Raw genomic sequence first — 18445 nt, 5'->3', positions numbered from 1 at the left:
TATGTCAAACAGCCAAACCCCTACTCAAACTTGACATTTAGATGTCTAACAGGCACCTCAAGAAGATTACTTTTAATATTAAAAAAATTAATTTGATTGATTGGAGAATACTTTACAATATTGTGATGGTTTTGCCATACATCAACATGAATTGGCCACAGGTATACATGTGTTCCCCCTCCTCCTGAACCCCCCTCCCATCTCCCCCTCCACTCTATCCCTCTGGGTTGTCCCAGAGGATGGCTTTGGGTGCCCTGCTCCATGCATCAAACTTGTACTGGTCATCTATTTTACATATGGTAATGTACATGTCTCAATGTTGTTCTCTCAAATCATCCCACCCTCGCCTTCTCCCACTGAGTCCAAAAGTCTATTCTTTACATGTGTCTCCTTTGCTGCCCTGCAGATAGAATCATTGGTACCGTCTTTCCAAATTCCATATATATGTGTTAATATACAGTATTTGTCTTTCTCTTTCTGACTTACTTCAACTCTGATTTCAACTTTTAAACCTGTTTTTCCCTCAGTCCTCTCCTTCTTAATCAGTGTCATCTCCATCTTTCTAATTATTCAGGCCAAAAATATTGGGGTCGTTTTTGACTTACATCCCACAGTCAATCCATCAGTAAAGCCTCTTGGTTCCATTATTTAAATAGAGTGAGAATTTGACTCTTATTATCTGACCTGCCAACCCCCTAGTTCAAGCCACTACCACCTCTACTTAGTATTATTGCAAGAGCCTCCTCACTGGTCTCCCTTTCATTTATCCTTATTCCCTTAAAATCACCTTTTCAAACAGCAATGTGTGTGATCCTTTAAAAATGCAAATGGATTCATATCACAACATACTAAACTTTCCAAGGTTTCCTACCTCATTCTGAATAAAAACCAAAGTCCGTATAGCCACTTACAACACTCTGCATGATCAGGGCCCCAGCTGCCTCTCAGATCCTCAAGCCCACCATCCCCTCCACTACCTCTTTGCTCTTTCTTCTCATCCTCACTAGCCTCACTGTTCTCCGAGGGGGTTAAGCATACCACCCTTAATTCCTTTACCCATATTTATTTGACATCACAGTTTCCCTCTGTCTTCCAAAACTAAACTTTGGAGCAAATCAAATCAAAGTCCAAACTTGCTCTCTATTGTTCTCTGCTATATCCGCATCTCAAATAGTGTCTGGCACTGAATATATGTTCAATGAGTGAGTAAATAAACCTTATGCTAATGCCTAGTAGCATCAGTTCAGTTCAGTCACTCAGTCGTGTCCGACTCTGCAACTCCATGGACTGCAGGACACCAGGCCTTCCTGTCCATCACAAAATCCCAGAGTTTACCCAAACTCATGTCCATTGAGTCAGTGATGCCCTCTAACCATCTCATCCTCTGTCATCCCCTTCTCCTGCCCTCAATCTTTCCCAGCATCAAGGTCTTTTCAAATGAGTCAGCTCTTCACATCAGGTGGCCAAAGTATTGGAGTTTCAGCTTCAGCATCAGTCCTTCCAATGAACACCCAGGACTGAATTCCTCTAGGATGGACTGGTTGGATCTCGTAGTAGTCCAAGGGACTCTCAAGAGTCTTCTCCAACACCACAGCTCAAAAACAATTCTTGGCCACTCAGCTTTCATTATAGTCCAACTCTCATATCCATACATGACCACTGGAAAAACCATAGCCTTGACTAGACGGACCTTAGTCAGCAAAGTAATGTCTCTGCTTTTGAATATGCTGTCTAGGTTGGTCATAACCTTCCTTTCAAGGAGTAAGCATCTTTTAATTTCATGGCTGCAATCACCATCTGCAGTGATTTTGGAGCCCCCCAAAATAAAGTCTGACACTGTTTCCACTGTTTCCCCATCTATTTCCCAAGAAGTGATGGGACCAGATGTCATGATCTTAGTTTTCTGAATGTTGAGTTTTAAGCCAACTTTTTCACTCTCCTCTTTCATTTTCATCAAGAGGCTCTTTAGTTCTTCTTCACTTTCTGCCATAATGGTGGTGTCATCTGCATATCTGAGGTTATTGATATTTGTCTCGGCAATCTTGATTCCAGCTTGTGCTTCATCCAGCCTAGCATTTCTCATGATGGACTCTGCATATGTTAAATAAGCAGGGTGACAATATACAGCCTTGATGTACTCCTTTTCCTATTTGGAACCAGTCTGTTGTTCCATGTCCAGTAATAACTGTTGCTTCCTGGCCTGCATACAGATTTCTCAAGAGGCAGGTCAGGTGCTCTGGTATTCCCATCTCTCTCAGAATTTTCTAGTTTCTTGTGATCCACAGAGTCAAAGGCTTTGGCATAGTCAATAAAGCAGAAATAGATGTTTTTCTGGAACCCTCTTGCTTTTTCAATGATCCAGCGGATGTTGGCAATTTGATCTTTGGTTCCTTTGCCTTTTCTAAAACCAGCTTGAACATCTGGAAGTTTATGGTTCACGTATTGCTGAAGCCTGGCTTGGAGAATTTTGAGCATTACTTTACTAGCATGTGAGATGAGTGCAATTGTGTGGTAGTTTGAGCATTCTTTGGCATCGCCTTTCTTTGGGATTGGAATGAAAACTGACCTTTTCCAGTCCTGTGGCCACTGCTGAGTTTTCCAAATCTGTTGGCATATTGAGAGCAGCACTCTCATGCCGGGAGCCGCCATGGGAGATCCCACCCATGACAAAGTCATGTGGAAGAGAACTGTTAAGCAAGGCTTCAGAACTCAAGGGGCTCCCTAGGCTTTCTTGAGCATCTACCCCAAAACCAGAATCTGTCTGTTTTACTGTTTCATGACTTTCACCAACCCCTCTGACATTAACAGGGGGCTAACCCTGACCACTTTTCTCTGAAGAAAATCAACTTAGGGTTTTAGCTAATAAGTCTCCTGGACATGAGAAGAATATTTCAAATCAAACCCCCTCTGTTAGCATTCTAGCTTGCTCGGCAGGTATATCCAGACCCTTACAGCTATGCATGTGATTATTTCCAGCCTCCCAACTGTGAGAGGCACGGAAAGCCTAAAACATAGAGCCTTTGAAAGAGTTAAAAGTTATTAGAGTAGTGCTAGTGCTGATGTAGGATTTCATTATTGGGCCAATGCTTGTTGCTAAGTTTCCATATCTCTTATCCACTGTGTACCTGGGAATGCATTAGTTAACATAGTGAGAATGCTAGAAAAACAAGTGTAGCCTTGAATTTAACCATATCAAACTTTTGAGCTAATTGGTTCTTTCTTATAACTCATTGCACCTTTGCTCTGTGAAAAACGTAACTCTGTTTGGTATTTTCTGAGGCTGACATAGATTAGAAATATAAAGGAAAAACACTTTCAGGGAAAACAAGTTTTTTGGTTGAGCAGCCTTTATCAAAAGAGGGTCATAAAATGTTCACAGGCCTCCAAGGCCAGAAGATACTGTACACAACATCTTTTGTGGAAAAGGTATGCAGAAAAATAATGGTTTCGATAAAGGCAATACTGCTGGAATGTTGGGCTGACTCTGTATGACCTTGCATCTTTCATCTCCTCTATGTACAAAAAAGGTATATAAGTACCATTTAAAAATGCTATGGCTCTCGCTCATCAAAGCAGCTTGATCTCCTCGTGTCAATCATTTTCCTCCTCTTACTCTCTCTTTCAGGCTAGTTCCCATCTGGAGTACAGAGATCCGCCGTGTCTACTTATTTGTCTGGGTTTCTAAGACCTGAACGGGAAGGCGCCCTGCGCCTTCACTCCCTCGGGAGACCGGGAGGGCACCTGTGGCCTCACGTAGACGGTGAAAGTCTCTTGTCTTGAGACTTTATTTTCTGTATAAACCAAGGAACTCCAGCCTCTTTTCTTCTCTCCTCTAGTTTCTTATCTACAACATTCTTGTCTATCTCTCTCTCTCTCTCTCTCTCTCTCAATCAATCGCCGACGCCGTTTCTCCTTCCGGTTTCCCTGGATCCTGCGGGGGCTGGACCCCGGCGCTCTCACAGCATCATCTTTTAGGATTTGAAATAGCTCAACTGGAATTCCATCACCTCCACTAGCTTTGTTTGTAGTGAGGCTTCCTAAGGCCCACTTGACTTCACATTCCAGTGTAGTATAACCCGGAGTAAATCATTTAACTTTTTCGTTTTTGGATCTTCTTGTTCTCACCTCTCAAAGGAGAAATGAGCTCGAATACCTCCAACACATTTATTCAATGATTAATGCTTCACTTCAGGTAGGCGCTTCTACTACTGGAAAGGGTCACACAGTTCCTGCTTTCAAGGAGCTCGAGTGCTGAAGGGAAATGATCCTTCAGGGCTCCCGGAGAAAATTTCTGAGCATTCAGTTGGGGATGCTTAGAACGCAGCTAGGTGAAGAGGGTGCTGGAGAGCTGGTTACACCTGAACCTAGTTCTTGGCTTCCCAAATATTCCTATTTCCCCAACAGATACTGAAAAGGGCAAAACTTTGCTGAGAAAGCTATTCCGAATTGTGTTGGAAAATACATAACTTTACTGTCACCTAAGTGTTTTTACAAACTAAGATGGCATGATAGCATAGTACTGTTTTAAAAGAGTTGTTTGAGTGGAAACCTTTGGGTAACTTAGAAACTTGTAACCAAAGTTTACATATACAATACACAAAATATTAAGTTGATATATGTGCGCAGGGGACCCTTCAAGGTCGTAAGGCCGGGAGACTCTTCTTTCCCCAGATTTGGCGCAGGACTCTTTTTTTTTTTTTTTCCTTCCAAGACTCAATTATACTGTTATCTTACCTCCGATGCTAGTGCATTTACTGAAGGAAGGGGCGGGTGGGAGTTGGGGAATATAATACGTTCACTTCCAGCACAGTGCAAAAGTTCTTAACGTTTTCCTGTCCCACACTTGGGGAGTATAGAACGTTCCTTTCGGTAGGCGCGGCAACCTGTGCTTGGAGCCGTAACAGACGGCCGCAAAATCCGCAGCGTGCAGATAATTGTCCCACACTCCTGGATCTTCATAATCGGCCCGTCAGGAGAATTCCGGGGGTTTCTGGCTAGTTGGCCCAGCCGCAAGCCCTTGCGCTAACCTGGGCGGAGTCGACCTTTTACGACTCTACCAACTGAAAAGTGTAGGGGTGGAGGGACTGAACATGCCGACATGAAGGAAAAAGGACCCAAAGAGACGCCCCCTAAAACTATAAATCAATTTATTTTATTGTATAAATATCTCATGGGGACGGTGTGTCCTGGGAGAAGCAAGGTCTCCCATCTCCTGATTTATAACAACAGATGCTTCCCCCTACGTCTAGCACGCCCAGTCGTTGGTCTCTTCCGCGCCGGGCAACCTAGCGGTCACGTGCCCCTCCTGTCCTTCTCGCTCGGCGTGCATCCTGCTTTGGGGACGACCGAGCCATGGCAGCTCTGCTGAGACCGGCCCGCTGGCTCCTCCGCGCCGCAGCGGCCCCATACCTCCCACTCTCCCTGCGCCTCCTCTCGGGCGGCCCGGGCCGGCCTCACGCCGCTCTCTGTCTGCGCGCCGCTCGAGCCAGGCCTGTTGCCGGGTGAGTTCCCGGCCGCTTCCCCCCGCCTTCCTGTATGCAGCTCTGCCGTCCCCCCGGGTCCTCCCCGGGGCGAGGGGCCCGGTCCTGCCTGTACTCTGTCCACACCCTTCTCTCGGCTCCTGGGCCTGGCGTCCCCGGGCCTCCGACCACACTCCCCATCCCGGAGGGGCGGAGTTTGGGTGGCGGGCTTGATCGCCTTCCGAAGGTCACGGGCACGGCATGCTTCCGGCATGGGTCCTAACTTTCGCTGTCTCGCACTTGGTCTGTTTGCTCTCGGGCTACGGACAGCCTAGGAAGTGGAGGGGGGCTTTGAAGGCTGCTGCGGAGAGTCAGGTGTTACTATTTAATCATTGAGTAGGTTGGTTGCTTTCCCACGTGCAAGCCGTATTGCACCAGCTAGGACTTAGGTTTCGAGAGCTTTGTTTTTGGGAGGGAGGGTATGTTGGGAATTTTGGGTGAGCTAGGGATAGCTTAAAGGTGGAAGTTTAATTATGACCCCTTAGGGGTTTTGCCTGCGTTTCGAGTGGTGTTTACCTCAGTGTTTACGAGGATGTGAGTTGGGTTGGGAGTTGTCACGGTACTTCAAACCCATACATCTCAAACTGGATTCATCACTTTACTGTACACCGGAAACTAATACACCCTTGTAAGTCAACTATATTTCAATTTAGAAAATTAAAAAAATATGTATCAAACTGGATTCATCTTTCCTATTGTATCTGTTCCTCTTGTGTTTCCTGTTTTAGTGAAGTTTGCTATTTCTATCAGTTTTCTAAAAGATTTTTCATTCACATTTCCTTGACACCTCCCTGTCCCCAACTCTGCTGCTGCTGCTAAGTCGCTTCAGTCGTGTGCGACCCCATAGACGGCACCCCACCAGGCTCCGTCGTCCCTGGGATTCTCCAGGCAAGAACACTGGAGTGGGTTGCCATTTCCTTCTCCAATGCATGACAGTGAAAAGTGAAAGTAAAGTCGTTCAGTCGTGTCCGACTCTATGCGACCCCATGGACTGCAGCCCACCAGGTTCCTCCGTCCATGGGATTTTCCAGGCAAGAGCACTGGAGTGGGGTGCCATTGCCTTCTCCGGTCCCCACCTCTACCCCTGTGTATTGATCGCAGAAATGATGTCCTATTAGGTCTGCTTCGTTTGGAATAATTCCCCACCTTCTCCCCACATTATTCTGTAGTTCCCATGATAATTTGATCATGTCATTGTCCTGCTTAGAATGGGACATGGTGGTGGCTCCCTGGTGGTGGTTCCAGGGTAAGGTGCTTCGTGACCTGGAGATGCCTGTGGAGCTGCCCTTCTTGTGAGTTCATTCCCATGGCATCCAGACTCTGCTTCAGAGTCCTTGACAGCAGGGCTTCTGAAACTATAATGAGTGCAGGAATTCTCGGGGGGTCTTGTGAAAGTGTGGATTCTGGTTTTGTAGGTATAGATAGGCAGGAGACAGATTCCGCCTTTTTAACAAGCCCCCGGATGATAAAGGTGCTGCTGACCTGGGAACCAGCAAGGCTTTGATGGGCCACGTTGCACCTTTTCTTGCCTCTGATGGTGATTTCACTCTTGAAATATGTCTCCTCTGTTAAATCTCTGTTGCTGGCTTCTCACTATTGACCACTCCCTTGTGCGGAATTACTAAAGCTTCAGTTAACACTATTGAGTTTTTTCCCACCAGCATCGCAGACTTCATTGTAAGCTCCTTGAAAGCAGGGGCTTTTTTTTTTTTGTCTTACTCTTTTTGTTTCCCCTCTTGTTTTTAACTTTGTGGCATATAGTAGATGTCAAATGTTTGTTGAGTAAATCAATGAAAATCTTAGACATTGAGGAAGGAATATTTGTGAGAGGCAGAGGAATTTGAAGGGGTACTCCCATTCACATAATCCATTGGATTGCCACAAATTCACCTTGATCTTGATTTCCAGGAATGTCTGAGAAGGACAGATGAGTATTATTGAGTGAAATTATAGAATTTTTTCATCAGTCCTTACGTGCTTATCAGAGGAAGGGTAAGCATTGCGCTAAATCAGTTTGGGTGGCAGGTCTGGATTGAGCATTATCTTAAAGGTGAAGAGCACATATTGCCTTATGACAGACTGTTGTGACTTCTAAAATCTAAAGGAGAGAAAAGTTTTCCTTGTTTACCTCGCATTAAAAAATACTTTTTCAGCAAATGTCAAAAGTCTGTCTTGGTTCCTTGGAGTTGCGATTCAGCCTCTACTTTTATCAGTTACAGAGGACAATGATAGGCATGTGTATGGCTTATTATATTGGTGTATGTGCTGTCCATAAGAGAGGAAAGTAATAATGTGGCATTTCAGAGACCAGAGAGTCGTGTTTGAAATGTTTGCAGTATGTTTGGCGGGAGTCATTTGTTTGGCGGTAGGGTATTGCTCGTGTTCAAGAGGACACTGGTAATGAGTAGTCAGTGTTAACAGAGGAAGAAATTGGGAGGTTGTACTTTTATCCTTTGTTTCTGTGGGGTGGTGGGATGTAGTGGAAGTTGACACTGCAAAGGCCAATCAGTTGATTAGAAAGTTGGTTGGAAGCCATTGGAGGGTTTTGAGAGGTACAGGTCTAGACTCTGGGAGAGGTAGGGACTGGGAATGGATAGACCAGTGAGGAACAACGTTTATGCTGCAGATCAGGGTTAATGGGGCCTCAACTAGGTGGTGCAGAACTGAGAAGGTAGATTTCTTTTCTGAAAGAATAGGAGCTTGGCAAGGATGTTAGAGTTAGGGAGAATTGAGTTGGAGATGAGGGTAAAGGATAATACCTTTGGTGTAGATCTTTACTATTGTCAAATTGTGTGTGTGTGACTATATGCCATATACATTTCATCTTCTGTGCATTGTTTTATTACAAATTAGGAAACTGAGGCTTAGAAGGGTGAAGTAATTTATCTAGAATCTCCACAGCTGGGATTCATCCCCAGATGCTGTGATTCTCAGTTCCCAAATGTTCTGAATATGTTGTGGTTTAGGTACTGAAGGGATTACTTATGGACATAGAAAGATTTTTTTAAAAGGCAGTACCTAATACATTATAAATTGAGGAATTAAAGGCGATCACAAGTAAGCACATGATAAGATCTCAGAATGTAAACTCTGGAGGAAATATGGAGAATAATCTAATCTATCCCACTCTTTTATAGATTCTGCAGAGTATCTTGCTCCACATCACATCGTAGGTCCCAGCCTGGTTAACTGATTTATCACTTATCAAAGCTGAGACAAAGGAGACCTCCCTCTGGACTGGAGGAGCCAGAGATAGAGGGGACATCTGGGTAGGTGGATAGGAATGGCATTGGCGTTTCAAGCCAGGAGGCTGTTATCAAGTGTAGAAGGGCTGCAAGTGACTTTTTTATTCTAAAATTCTGTGACTTACCATAAAACATAAAGCAGTGTTTGGGGGAACAGCTTAACTGGGCAAGACTTTCTGGAGAAATGAGGTCTTGCAAAATTCAGGGAGAAAATAGTGCAGGGAGAAAGTTCATTGTGACAGCTTTACAAAAGATTTTTTTAAAAGATCAGTCAGATAAATTGAGTTGTTGTTCAGTCACTAAATTGTGTCCAACTCTTTTTGACCCCATGAACTGCAGCACACCAGGCTTCCCTGTCCTTCATTATCATCCAGAGCTCGTTCAAACTCATGTCCATCGAGTCGGTGATGCCATCCAACCATCTCATCCTCTGTTGTTCTCTTCTCCTCCTGCCCTCAATCTTTCCCAGCATCAAGGTCTTTTCCGATAAGTCTGCTCTTCACATCAGGTGGTCAAAGTATTGGAGCTTCACTTCAGCATCAGTCCTTCCAGTGAACATTCAGGGTTGATTTCCTTTAGGATCGACTAGTTTGATCTCCTTGCTATAACTTAATTTTGTTTTCAGCAAGAATGTTAGAAAAATAAAGAGCTTGATGCAGTAGTTATTTCAGAATATTTACTTAAGTAAATAAAGCTGCAGAAATAGATCTTTGTCTACTTGGTATCCAGAAACATTGAATACCAATGGAACATTCTGTTCCTAACAGAAGTGCGACATTTTGGGAAACATTGTGTTATCTCTGTCTTTTTACATTGATTCCTGTTTGGTAAATGCTATTATCTCTGAGATTTTACAGGCTTAGAGTTGTGATAACTTGGCCAAAGTTACACGTCTTAGAAATGGCAGAGCCTGAATTCAGGTCAGTCTGTAGGACTCAAGCCCATGCTTTTAAAGCTGGTGTTTCCACTATGCCATGAAGGCTTCTGTTTTTGTCTCTAAAATTGATACATAATAGGCAGAAGATAAATTAAGTCTCTCAGAGTACATCATGAGAAACGCTGGACTGGAAGAAACACAAGCTGGAATCAAGATTGCTGGGAGAAATATCAATAACCTCAGTTATGCAGATGACACCACCCTTATGGCAGAAAATGAACTAAAAAGCCTCTTGACAAAAGTGAAAGTGGAGAGTGAAAACGTTGGCTTAAAGCTCAACATTCAGAAAACGAAAATCATGGCATCCGGTCCCATCACTTCATGGGAAATAGATGGGGAAACAATGGAAACAGTGTCAGGCTTTTTTTGAGGGGGGGCTCCAAAATCACTGCAGATGGTGATTGCAGCCATGAAATTAAAAGACGCTTACTCCTTGGAAGAAAAGTTATGACTAACCTAGATAGCATACTGAATACCAGAGACATTACTTTGCCTACAAAGGTCCATCTAGTCAAGGCTATGGTTTTTCCTATGGTCATGTATGGATGTGAGAATTGGACTGTGAAGAAGGCTGAGCGCCAAAGAATTGATGCTTTTGAACTGTGTTGTTGGAGAAGACTCTTGAGAGTCCCTTGGACTGTAAGGAGATCCAACCAATCCATTCTGAAGATCAGCCCTGGGATTTCTTTGGAAGGAATGATGCTAAAGCTGAAACTCCAGTACTTTGGCCACCTCATGCGAAGAGTTGACCCATTGGAAAAGACTCTGATGCTGGGAGGGGCAGGAGGAGAAGGGGATGACAGAGGATGAGATGGCTGGATGGCGTCACTGACTCGATGGATGTGAGTCTGAGTGAACTCCGGGAGTTGGTGATGGACTGGGAGGCCTGGTGTGCTGCGATTCATGGGGTCGCAAAGAGTCGGACATGACTGAGTGACTGAACTGAACTGAACTGAGGGTACTTTTATTAATACCTGAATTTTTCTCTCTTACATGGGAGTGAGAATTAACAAATTGTACTGGCAAGACTGGTTGCCTGGAATATGTAGTGAAATTAGGTGGGGGTGTCAGCTGTATGTACTTCTTTCCCATCTCCACTGCCCACCCTAAGTTTCTGTCCATCTCTCACCTGGACTACTGTAACAGCATCCTAAAATGGTATCTGTTTATTCTCACTGCCTTCTAATTTATTCTCCACCCCACAGCTAGACTGATCTTTTCAAAACAGACGTAGATCATGCCACAACCCCTGCTTACAAACCTTCAGTAGGGTTCTGATACAGTTTTGTACTTGAGATGACATCTGTACCTAGAATAATATCCAGACCCCTTATTTTCACAGTCCTCCATGTCTAGCCCAGCCTGCCTCTCCAGTATCATTCCATCTATTGTTCACTTGCTTGGTCTGCCAACTATTCTCGTTTGCTGAGAATACTCATCCTCTCTGTCTAGGCCAGCCTGCCTCTCCAGTATTATTCTATCTGTTGTTCACTTGCTTGGTCTGCCACTATTCTCGTTTGCTGAGAATACTCATCCTCTCCTATCTGTATGGCTGTTTTTTTTCATCCTTGGTTTAGAAATTTGAGTGTCATCTTGGTACATTTAATCCAAAGTAGAACTGTGCTGTTATTCTTTCATGAAAGTCCCTTGTTTATTTCTTTAGTAGAACTTAACACAATTGGTGAGTTTTTTTTTTTTTTTTTAAGTTTAATTGATTATCACGTTTATTAATACTTACTTGGCTTCCCCGGTGGCTCAGACAATAAAGAATCCGTCTGCAATCAGGAGACTGGGGTTCGATCCCTGTCCACACAAAACCTGCACACAAATGTTTACAGTAGCTTTGTTCGTGAAAGTGAAAGTTGTACCCAACTCTGGGACTGTAGCCGGCCAGGGTTCTCTGTCCTTAGGACTTTCCAGGCAAGAATCCTGGAGTTGGGTAGCCATTCCCTTCTCGGGGGGATCTTCCTGACCCAGGGATCAAACCCTGGTCTGAACCACCTGTCTGAACCACCAGGGAAGCCCAATATAGTGGCCCCAAATTGAAAGCAACTTAATGTGCCCTTCTGTAGGTGAACTGATAAACAAGTGGTGGTATAGCCGTACAAGGAAATGTTACTCAGCACCAAAAAGAAATGAACTATCAAGCCATGAAAACACACGGAGGAACCTTAAATGTATGTTGCTAGGTGAAAGAGGCCAATCTGGAAAAGACTATCCACTGTATGGCGTTTCAGAAAAGGCAAAACAGGACAAGTGAAAAGTGGCTGCTTGCTTGTTGAGGAGGAGGGGGAGAGAATGAACAGCTTAGACACAGGGCAGTTTTAATACAGTGAAACTATTTTGTGGTTCTGTAATGCATGTCATGTATTTGTGAAAACCCATAGCATGGATATGTACACACACAGAGTGAACCCTGTTGTAAACTATTGGTCATCATTTGTAACAAATGTATCACACTAATACAGAATGCTAATAGAGGAAATCGGTTGAGGGGAAAGAGGATATGGGAAAGAGGATATAATATATGGTAACTCTGTACTTTCTGAACAGTTTTTCTGTAAACTTAAAAATGCTGTGAAAAAGTAAGATATTTTAAAAAGTGACAGCCTTAATAAAGGAGTCCAATGGAAGCCTATGTGTAATGGGCTAATAGTTATCAGTCTAATAATAATCTAGCCCTTGTACATTTTTGAAATATGGTTGCTCAACTATAAAATCATTATGTTTTTGCACTAAAGGGTCAAAAATCACTAGCAGCAATTATTAAAAAACAGGCAAAAAAAAACCCTGAGAATTACTTTTTAAGTGCCAGATTTTGTCAGAAAATTCAGGGGTAACCTGGATGTTAGTAGTGAGTGCTGGAATCTCAGGAGGGAACCTGAGAAGTTTAACTTAAAAAATAGAAAGGAGCCATATATGACATGAGTGGCATGATGAAATACTTTTCCCTTATGTGTTTATGTCACTGGGTCCTCAGGATTTGGGAGCAGTGCATTTCAGCTGGTGCAGGCCTGATGTATAGGTTCCTGCCTTGCCATGGACCCAGCTTAATCCCTGCACGTGTTCTTTCCTTTCTGTTACAACATACCTGTTCTAGACTGCATGCATTCCCAGTTGCACAGTCATGTCTGACTCTTTGCGACCCCATGACGGACTGCCAGGCTTCTCTCCATGGGATTTTCCAGGCAGGAATACTGGAGTGGGTTACCATTCCTCCTCCAGGGTATCTTCCCAGCCCAGGGATCAAACCTGTGTCTCTTGCATCTTCTGCATTGCATATAGGTTCTTTACCACTGCACCACCTGGAAGCCCTAGCTACAAAATTCTTTTTCTTTCAGGGTGTGTTCAAGTGAATTTAAAAATAAATTGTGACTCAAATAAAAAAAGGTAGAAAATGCAGTCCTACGAGGAAACACTGGAGAATCCTTTTGAAGAGTGAAGAATCCTTCGGTTTAAATATGTAACCCTTCTCCCCAGTTTATTTTATAGCAGAGTCATATTTTGACTTAACTAAATAAAGCTAAACACACTTACATGTGAAAGAGATTTGACAGCATTAGAGATTTGTGAGAAAAAAAATAGCTTTAGAACGTTCGGTCTGCTGTGCTGGTTTATTAACATCTGTTTTCTGCCTGAATTTTGTTTGTTCGATGTTACATGTTAAAACTGCATTTTGAGTAGAGGTTTTATTTTTATGCTCCTCCACAGTTTATCAGGTTTGGCTTGTATAAAAAAAAAATTGACAAATACTACACTTCACTACAATTTTTAAAAACTGTTTATTTTTATTTATTTGGCTGTTCCAGATCTTAGTTGCAGCACTCTGGGTCTTTAGTTGTGACATGTGGGGTCTAGTTCCCTGACCAGGGATCGAACCCAGGCCCCCTGCCTTGGGAGCACGAAGTGTTTGCCACTGGACCACCAGGGAAAGCCCCAATTTTTAAAAGATTTATTTTTATTTATTTGGCTACTTGGGGCACACAGACAGGGTCTTCGATCTTAGTTGCAGCATGTGGGATCTAGTTCCCCTGACCAGGGAGCGAACCTAGGTTCCCTGCTTTGGGAACAGAGTCTTAGCCACTGAGCCAGCAAGGAAGTCCCTTCACTATGATTTTGAAATCTCTCTTATTTAGCTTTCATTGGTGAGCAGTATTTTATACTCATCTGAACCTGACACATTGTTCTGAGTGATTTAAAATATTTTGTGTTTGCCTAACTTGGTGATAGGTTATTAATAACTGATCTCGTAGAAGGGATAAATACATGTAGCAATATGTAGCAGTGTATCTTCTGTGGTTCATAGGTAAAAGCCCTAGTATTCAGTTCATTTAACTAACTTTAATCAATTGGCCATCTACAAGTGCTGATCATTAGATTTCCTAATTAAGCAAGATGACATTGTTTTTAGTTAGTATTCTGATTTTTTCCGTTGTTTTCCAGTCTGCTGTTTTACATTGGTGGAATCATTGATGGCCAGAGTGGTTGTGTTTTGTCCCGGGTCCTGGTGGTAGAATTTCTAGTCGGGTATTGATTACGGCCTCTGTGTTTTGCATAAACTTGTGAAACTACTGGTGTTACTTTCTTTAATGTAACATTAAGTTTTGTGATTGGTTTTTCAGGTTAGTAGCATAAGAAGTCAACAATTTTATTTTTAAACTCATGAGTATGTATTTACTTTGGTAATTGACTGTTCAGTTCAGATGCTCAGTCGTGTCTGACTCTTTGCAACCCCATGGACTGGAGCATGCTAGGCTTCCCTGTCCATCACCCACTCCCAGAGCTTGCTCAGATTCATGTCCATCGAGTTGGTGATGCCATCCAACCATCTCATCCTCTAATTGACTCTGGTTAAAAAAAAAAAAAAAGTGACATGTTAAAAAAACGTGATTGTCATCGTAAGGGCTTTCTTGAATTAATAAGTAGAGTGTTTTTACATTATTACTTAGTTAATATATACTTAGTGTGTATTCTTTAGTTATACTTACTGGCTACTTCTGAAAAGTCTAAGATATTTGGGAGTAAATGTGTAAATCTCTGCAAATTAGATGATTTTATGTGAGATTGGAATGTATAGGAAGTTCAGATTTAAAGATACATGACAGGGCTTCCTTCACACATAAGGATTATTTCTGTTTCATGTTTGTAAATCAGGTACAGCCTGTATTTCTACAGTGTGAAATACCTCTGATTTCATGTTTTGGCCTGCATGTTAGACCTGCTTTATTAAAATAAATGGTTTAAGGGTTGTTTGCTTTTTGTAAACATATACGCTAGTCTGACCTTTATTAACTTTTTTTTTTTACTTAAATGTTTCAGATTTATTTAGAAGGATGGGGAATACTTTTGTCATTAATGATCCTTTAAAAAACTACATATTTGGAAATGGGTCTTATTAATAATTCAATATCTACACCTAGAAAATGTTCAAAGAGTGCTTTAGAATTCTTCAGAATTTTAGGTATATTTTAGATCTCTTGTTCATTTGTAGAGTTAGAAAAGCTTTATAGCATAATCTTCATTTTTCTTCATTAACTTGGTTTTGGATAAGGGAGATTTAAAAACATACCATATTATTGTCTTAGTTTGAGATGATTCCATGTGGGAGGTTATCAAGAGACATTGTGAGACAGTTATTCAAGAGGTTACTTTGCATGCAATTTATGTGCTTGTGATTTTATTTAAAGCAAAGGTCAAAACTTTCTTCCCTACCAATTTATACTTCTGGACATTTTTGCTATTATGCTATGAATTTAGGTATTTAGTAACTAATAAAGAAGCTTTGTATAAATTTTACTCACAAAGATGACCTGTGTGGACAGTAGTTGACATAGTTCATTACCAATTATGTTTCATTTTGTAGAGGTCTACTGAGCCAAGCTAGGCTACATTCCATTGCTGCTGAAAAAAAGAATTATCTTCAGGAGGAGCCCACCTCTTCTCATAGAAGGAATGCCAGCCAATTTGATTGGGCTTTAATGAGGCTAGATAATTCTGTCCGAAGAACTGGCCGAATCCCTAAGACTCTTCTACAAAAAGTCTTTGATAACACCTGTCATTCAGGTATTTCAAGATTTTCTATTCAAAGAGTTGAACTTAAATTCTGGTTTGATAAGCTCATTACAGAGCACATTATTTGGTACTTTAAATTTCGTCATTTCTATGTGTGATTTTATGTTACGGTTGTTTTTTTTTTTTTTTTTCAACTCAACAGAGCAAAGTTTTGAGTGAAGCATTTTGTTTTGCATGTTTATTTCAAAATCAGCAAATAAAAATAGTCTTTTCCCACAGTTTATAAAAGAATCCCTTTCAGTGGTAAATTTTCTTGGAAGATACTAGTTTTTATCTTCTCTTGCATAGTGTCTGCTTTCCCTAAGATGGTCATGTATGAAAATTTCCAGAAAGACTGAAGACTGATAATCATTATTTCACTTTCATTTTCACTTAGCTGTTAACATTCAAGTCACTTATGCAGCTTTGATAATCTGATAGAAACTTATAGGCCCTCAAGTCCCCTCCCCCCAACCCCCCCAAAAAAACCGGACCACACAGGCTCACACAAAATCCTGCATTCAAGCCACACGTATAATTTTGTGTATAGTTTTGAGACCATTCACCAGCTTCCCAAAGCTCATCCATGATTTCAGTCACGTTAAGAATCTAATGATGCGGAATACCAAAGAAGTATCAGTAATAACTGGCATTTAAAGACAGTTTTTATCATTTTCTGCCTTTGATTTATTGATTTACATGGCTATCACAGCAGTCAATTTTAGAACATTTCCATCACCCCCAAAAGAAACCTCCACACCCCTAAACATCAGCCCTCAAACCTGCATCCCTTCTAGCCCTAGACCACTGCTAGTGTACTTTCTTAAAGGTTTGCTTATTCTGGATACTTGATATGAACAGAATCTTGGCAATAAGTGGTTTATTTTTGTTTTGAAATCAGCTTTTAGGGACATGTGGCTTAAGGGAGAAGGAAGTTAGTGTTCGTAAGGGATTGTAAACCTAAATTGAATATTCATGGATTTTAATTGGGCTGCTTTGTACTGTTTGCATAAGATATTGAGAACCATAGCCTTTCAGTTGCAAGAAGTAGTGCATATAAATTAGCTCTTTTGTATTTATGTACTCTGTAGTCTTGTAGATCGTATAGATCTCTAACCTTATCCCTAAGAAAGCAGACCACTTTTTAAAACTTTTGCTGACATTTTAAATACCTGATGATTGAGATAGGATTTTTCTGATTTATTAGGACCCTTTTAGTATTATCTTTAGTGAGGCAGGAAATTTTTAAGTATTTACAGATTTCAGTTTAGGTTTATCTGTTTGATACTGGGTACTGTGTTAAATATTAACCATTAACCTGTTTTCATAGGTAGCCCAGGTGGTAATCAAGCCTTGCTTCTACTGCGCAGCTGTGGGTCTCTCTTGCCTGAACTAAAGCTCTCTGAGAGAACAGAATTTGCTCATAAGATATGGGATGAACTTCAGAAATTGGGTATGATTGTTTGAATATATGATATGTATAAAGGGTGTGGATTTTTTTTCTTGTAGTAAAAAAGAATTTCTTTGCATAAATGTCATTCAGTTTTATGGAGGGGTTTACTTGATTCATATTTTTTGTGTGTGATATGACTTATTTGGTGAGTTACAGTGACATCTAGGGGCATTAAGAATAAAGTAATTCTTCCTAACAAGTAATACTTTACAGGTAAGTTAAAAAGAACAAAATAGAAAGACATTTGGTCTGTCAAAGTTACAAATGCACATACTGTTTGACCAAGTAGTTCTGTTTGTTAAAATTATTGACATATCAAGCATTTCAGTGTTTTAATATGTCTTATTTTTAGAAAATGTCTTTTGAGGTATACTTGGTTTACAAATTATTTTAACTTCAGGTATACAGCATAGACCATTTGTTAGCATTTGGGTAGATATACTCACATGTGCAAAAGGATATTCTTCATTGTAGCTTGTTTGCAGTGGTAAGAATTTGGAACCAACTCTAATGTCCCTCACTAGGGGCATTGGTTAAATAAATCAGAGTGCCCATAAAATGGAATATGGTGCAACCATAAAAAGAAAAAATGGAGTTCTTCATATACTAATGTGGGGTGTTCTCCAAAATATAGGTAAAATTAAGATGCAGAACACCGTGTATAGTTGGCTACTATTCTGAAGAAAAATGTTTACATGTGTCTGTGCATATAATAAAATGTTTCTGGAAGGGTAGTATACACTAGCTATAATTTTTACTCTACTTTTTTCTTTTAAACTATAGTTGATTACTCTTGGCTTCCCACGTGGCTCAGTGGTAAAGAATCCGCCTGGCAATGTAGGAAATGTGGATTTGATCCCTGGGTGGGGATCCCCTGGAGGAGGAAATGGCAACCTACTTCAGTATTCTTGCCTGGGAATTCCAATATCTTTTTATACTTTTTCAATTTGGGACTGTGAACATAGTACCTATTCAAAAAATAAAATAGTGTAAAAGATAATTTGATAAAATTCAATGTTCATTCCTGATTTAAGAAAATCTTCACAAACTATATATGTCTGTATGTTAGTCACATAATTTAAAGATGCATGTTGAACTAGAAGTATTTGTGAGAATGGGTTATATTCTCAAATAGAAAAGAGCCCTTACACTGTAGTCACGACATTTAATACTTCAATAGAAAGACATGTAGTGTTTTCTAATTTAACTTTTCACAAATACTTTTCCTCTACACTGTATA

The 18445-nt window shown here is 41.1% G+C and overlaps 1 protein-coding gene across 2 annotated transcripts in view; it reads left to right on the top strand.

Moving 5' to 3' along the window:
- Positions 1-5182: 5182 nt before the first annotated feature.
- The window catches only part of LRPPRC (leucine rich pentatricopeptide repeat containing), a 102650-nt gene continuing 89387 nt past the window's right edge, over positions 5183-18445 (top strand). For both annotated transcript variants that reach the window (XR_005718397.1, XM_040224716.1), the window contains exons 1-3: positions 5183-5501; positions 15565-15764; positions 17083-17205. Coding sequence is in view for 1 of the 2 variants with exons in the window: in XM_040224716.1 (XP_040080650.1) it covers positions 5353-5501; positions 15565-15764; positions 17083-17205 (472 nt within the window). In the remaining variant the exon portion in view is untranslated. The remainder of the gene's footprint in view (positions 5502-15564; positions 15765-17082; positions 17206-18445) is intronic.

Source organism: Oryx dammah, unplaced genomic scaffold, assembly GCF_014754425.2.
Source record: "Oryx dammah isolate SB20612 unplaced genomic scaffold, SCBI_Odam_1.1 HiC_scaffold_25, whole genome shotgun sequence".
Classification (NCBI taxonomy): domain Eukaryota; kingdom Metazoa; phylum Chordata; class Mammalia; order Artiodactyla; family Bovidae; genus Oryx; species Oryx dammah.
The sequence above is the reverse complement of the archived record's forward strand: the minus strand, read 5'-3'. Positions and strand labels throughout refer to the sequence as shown.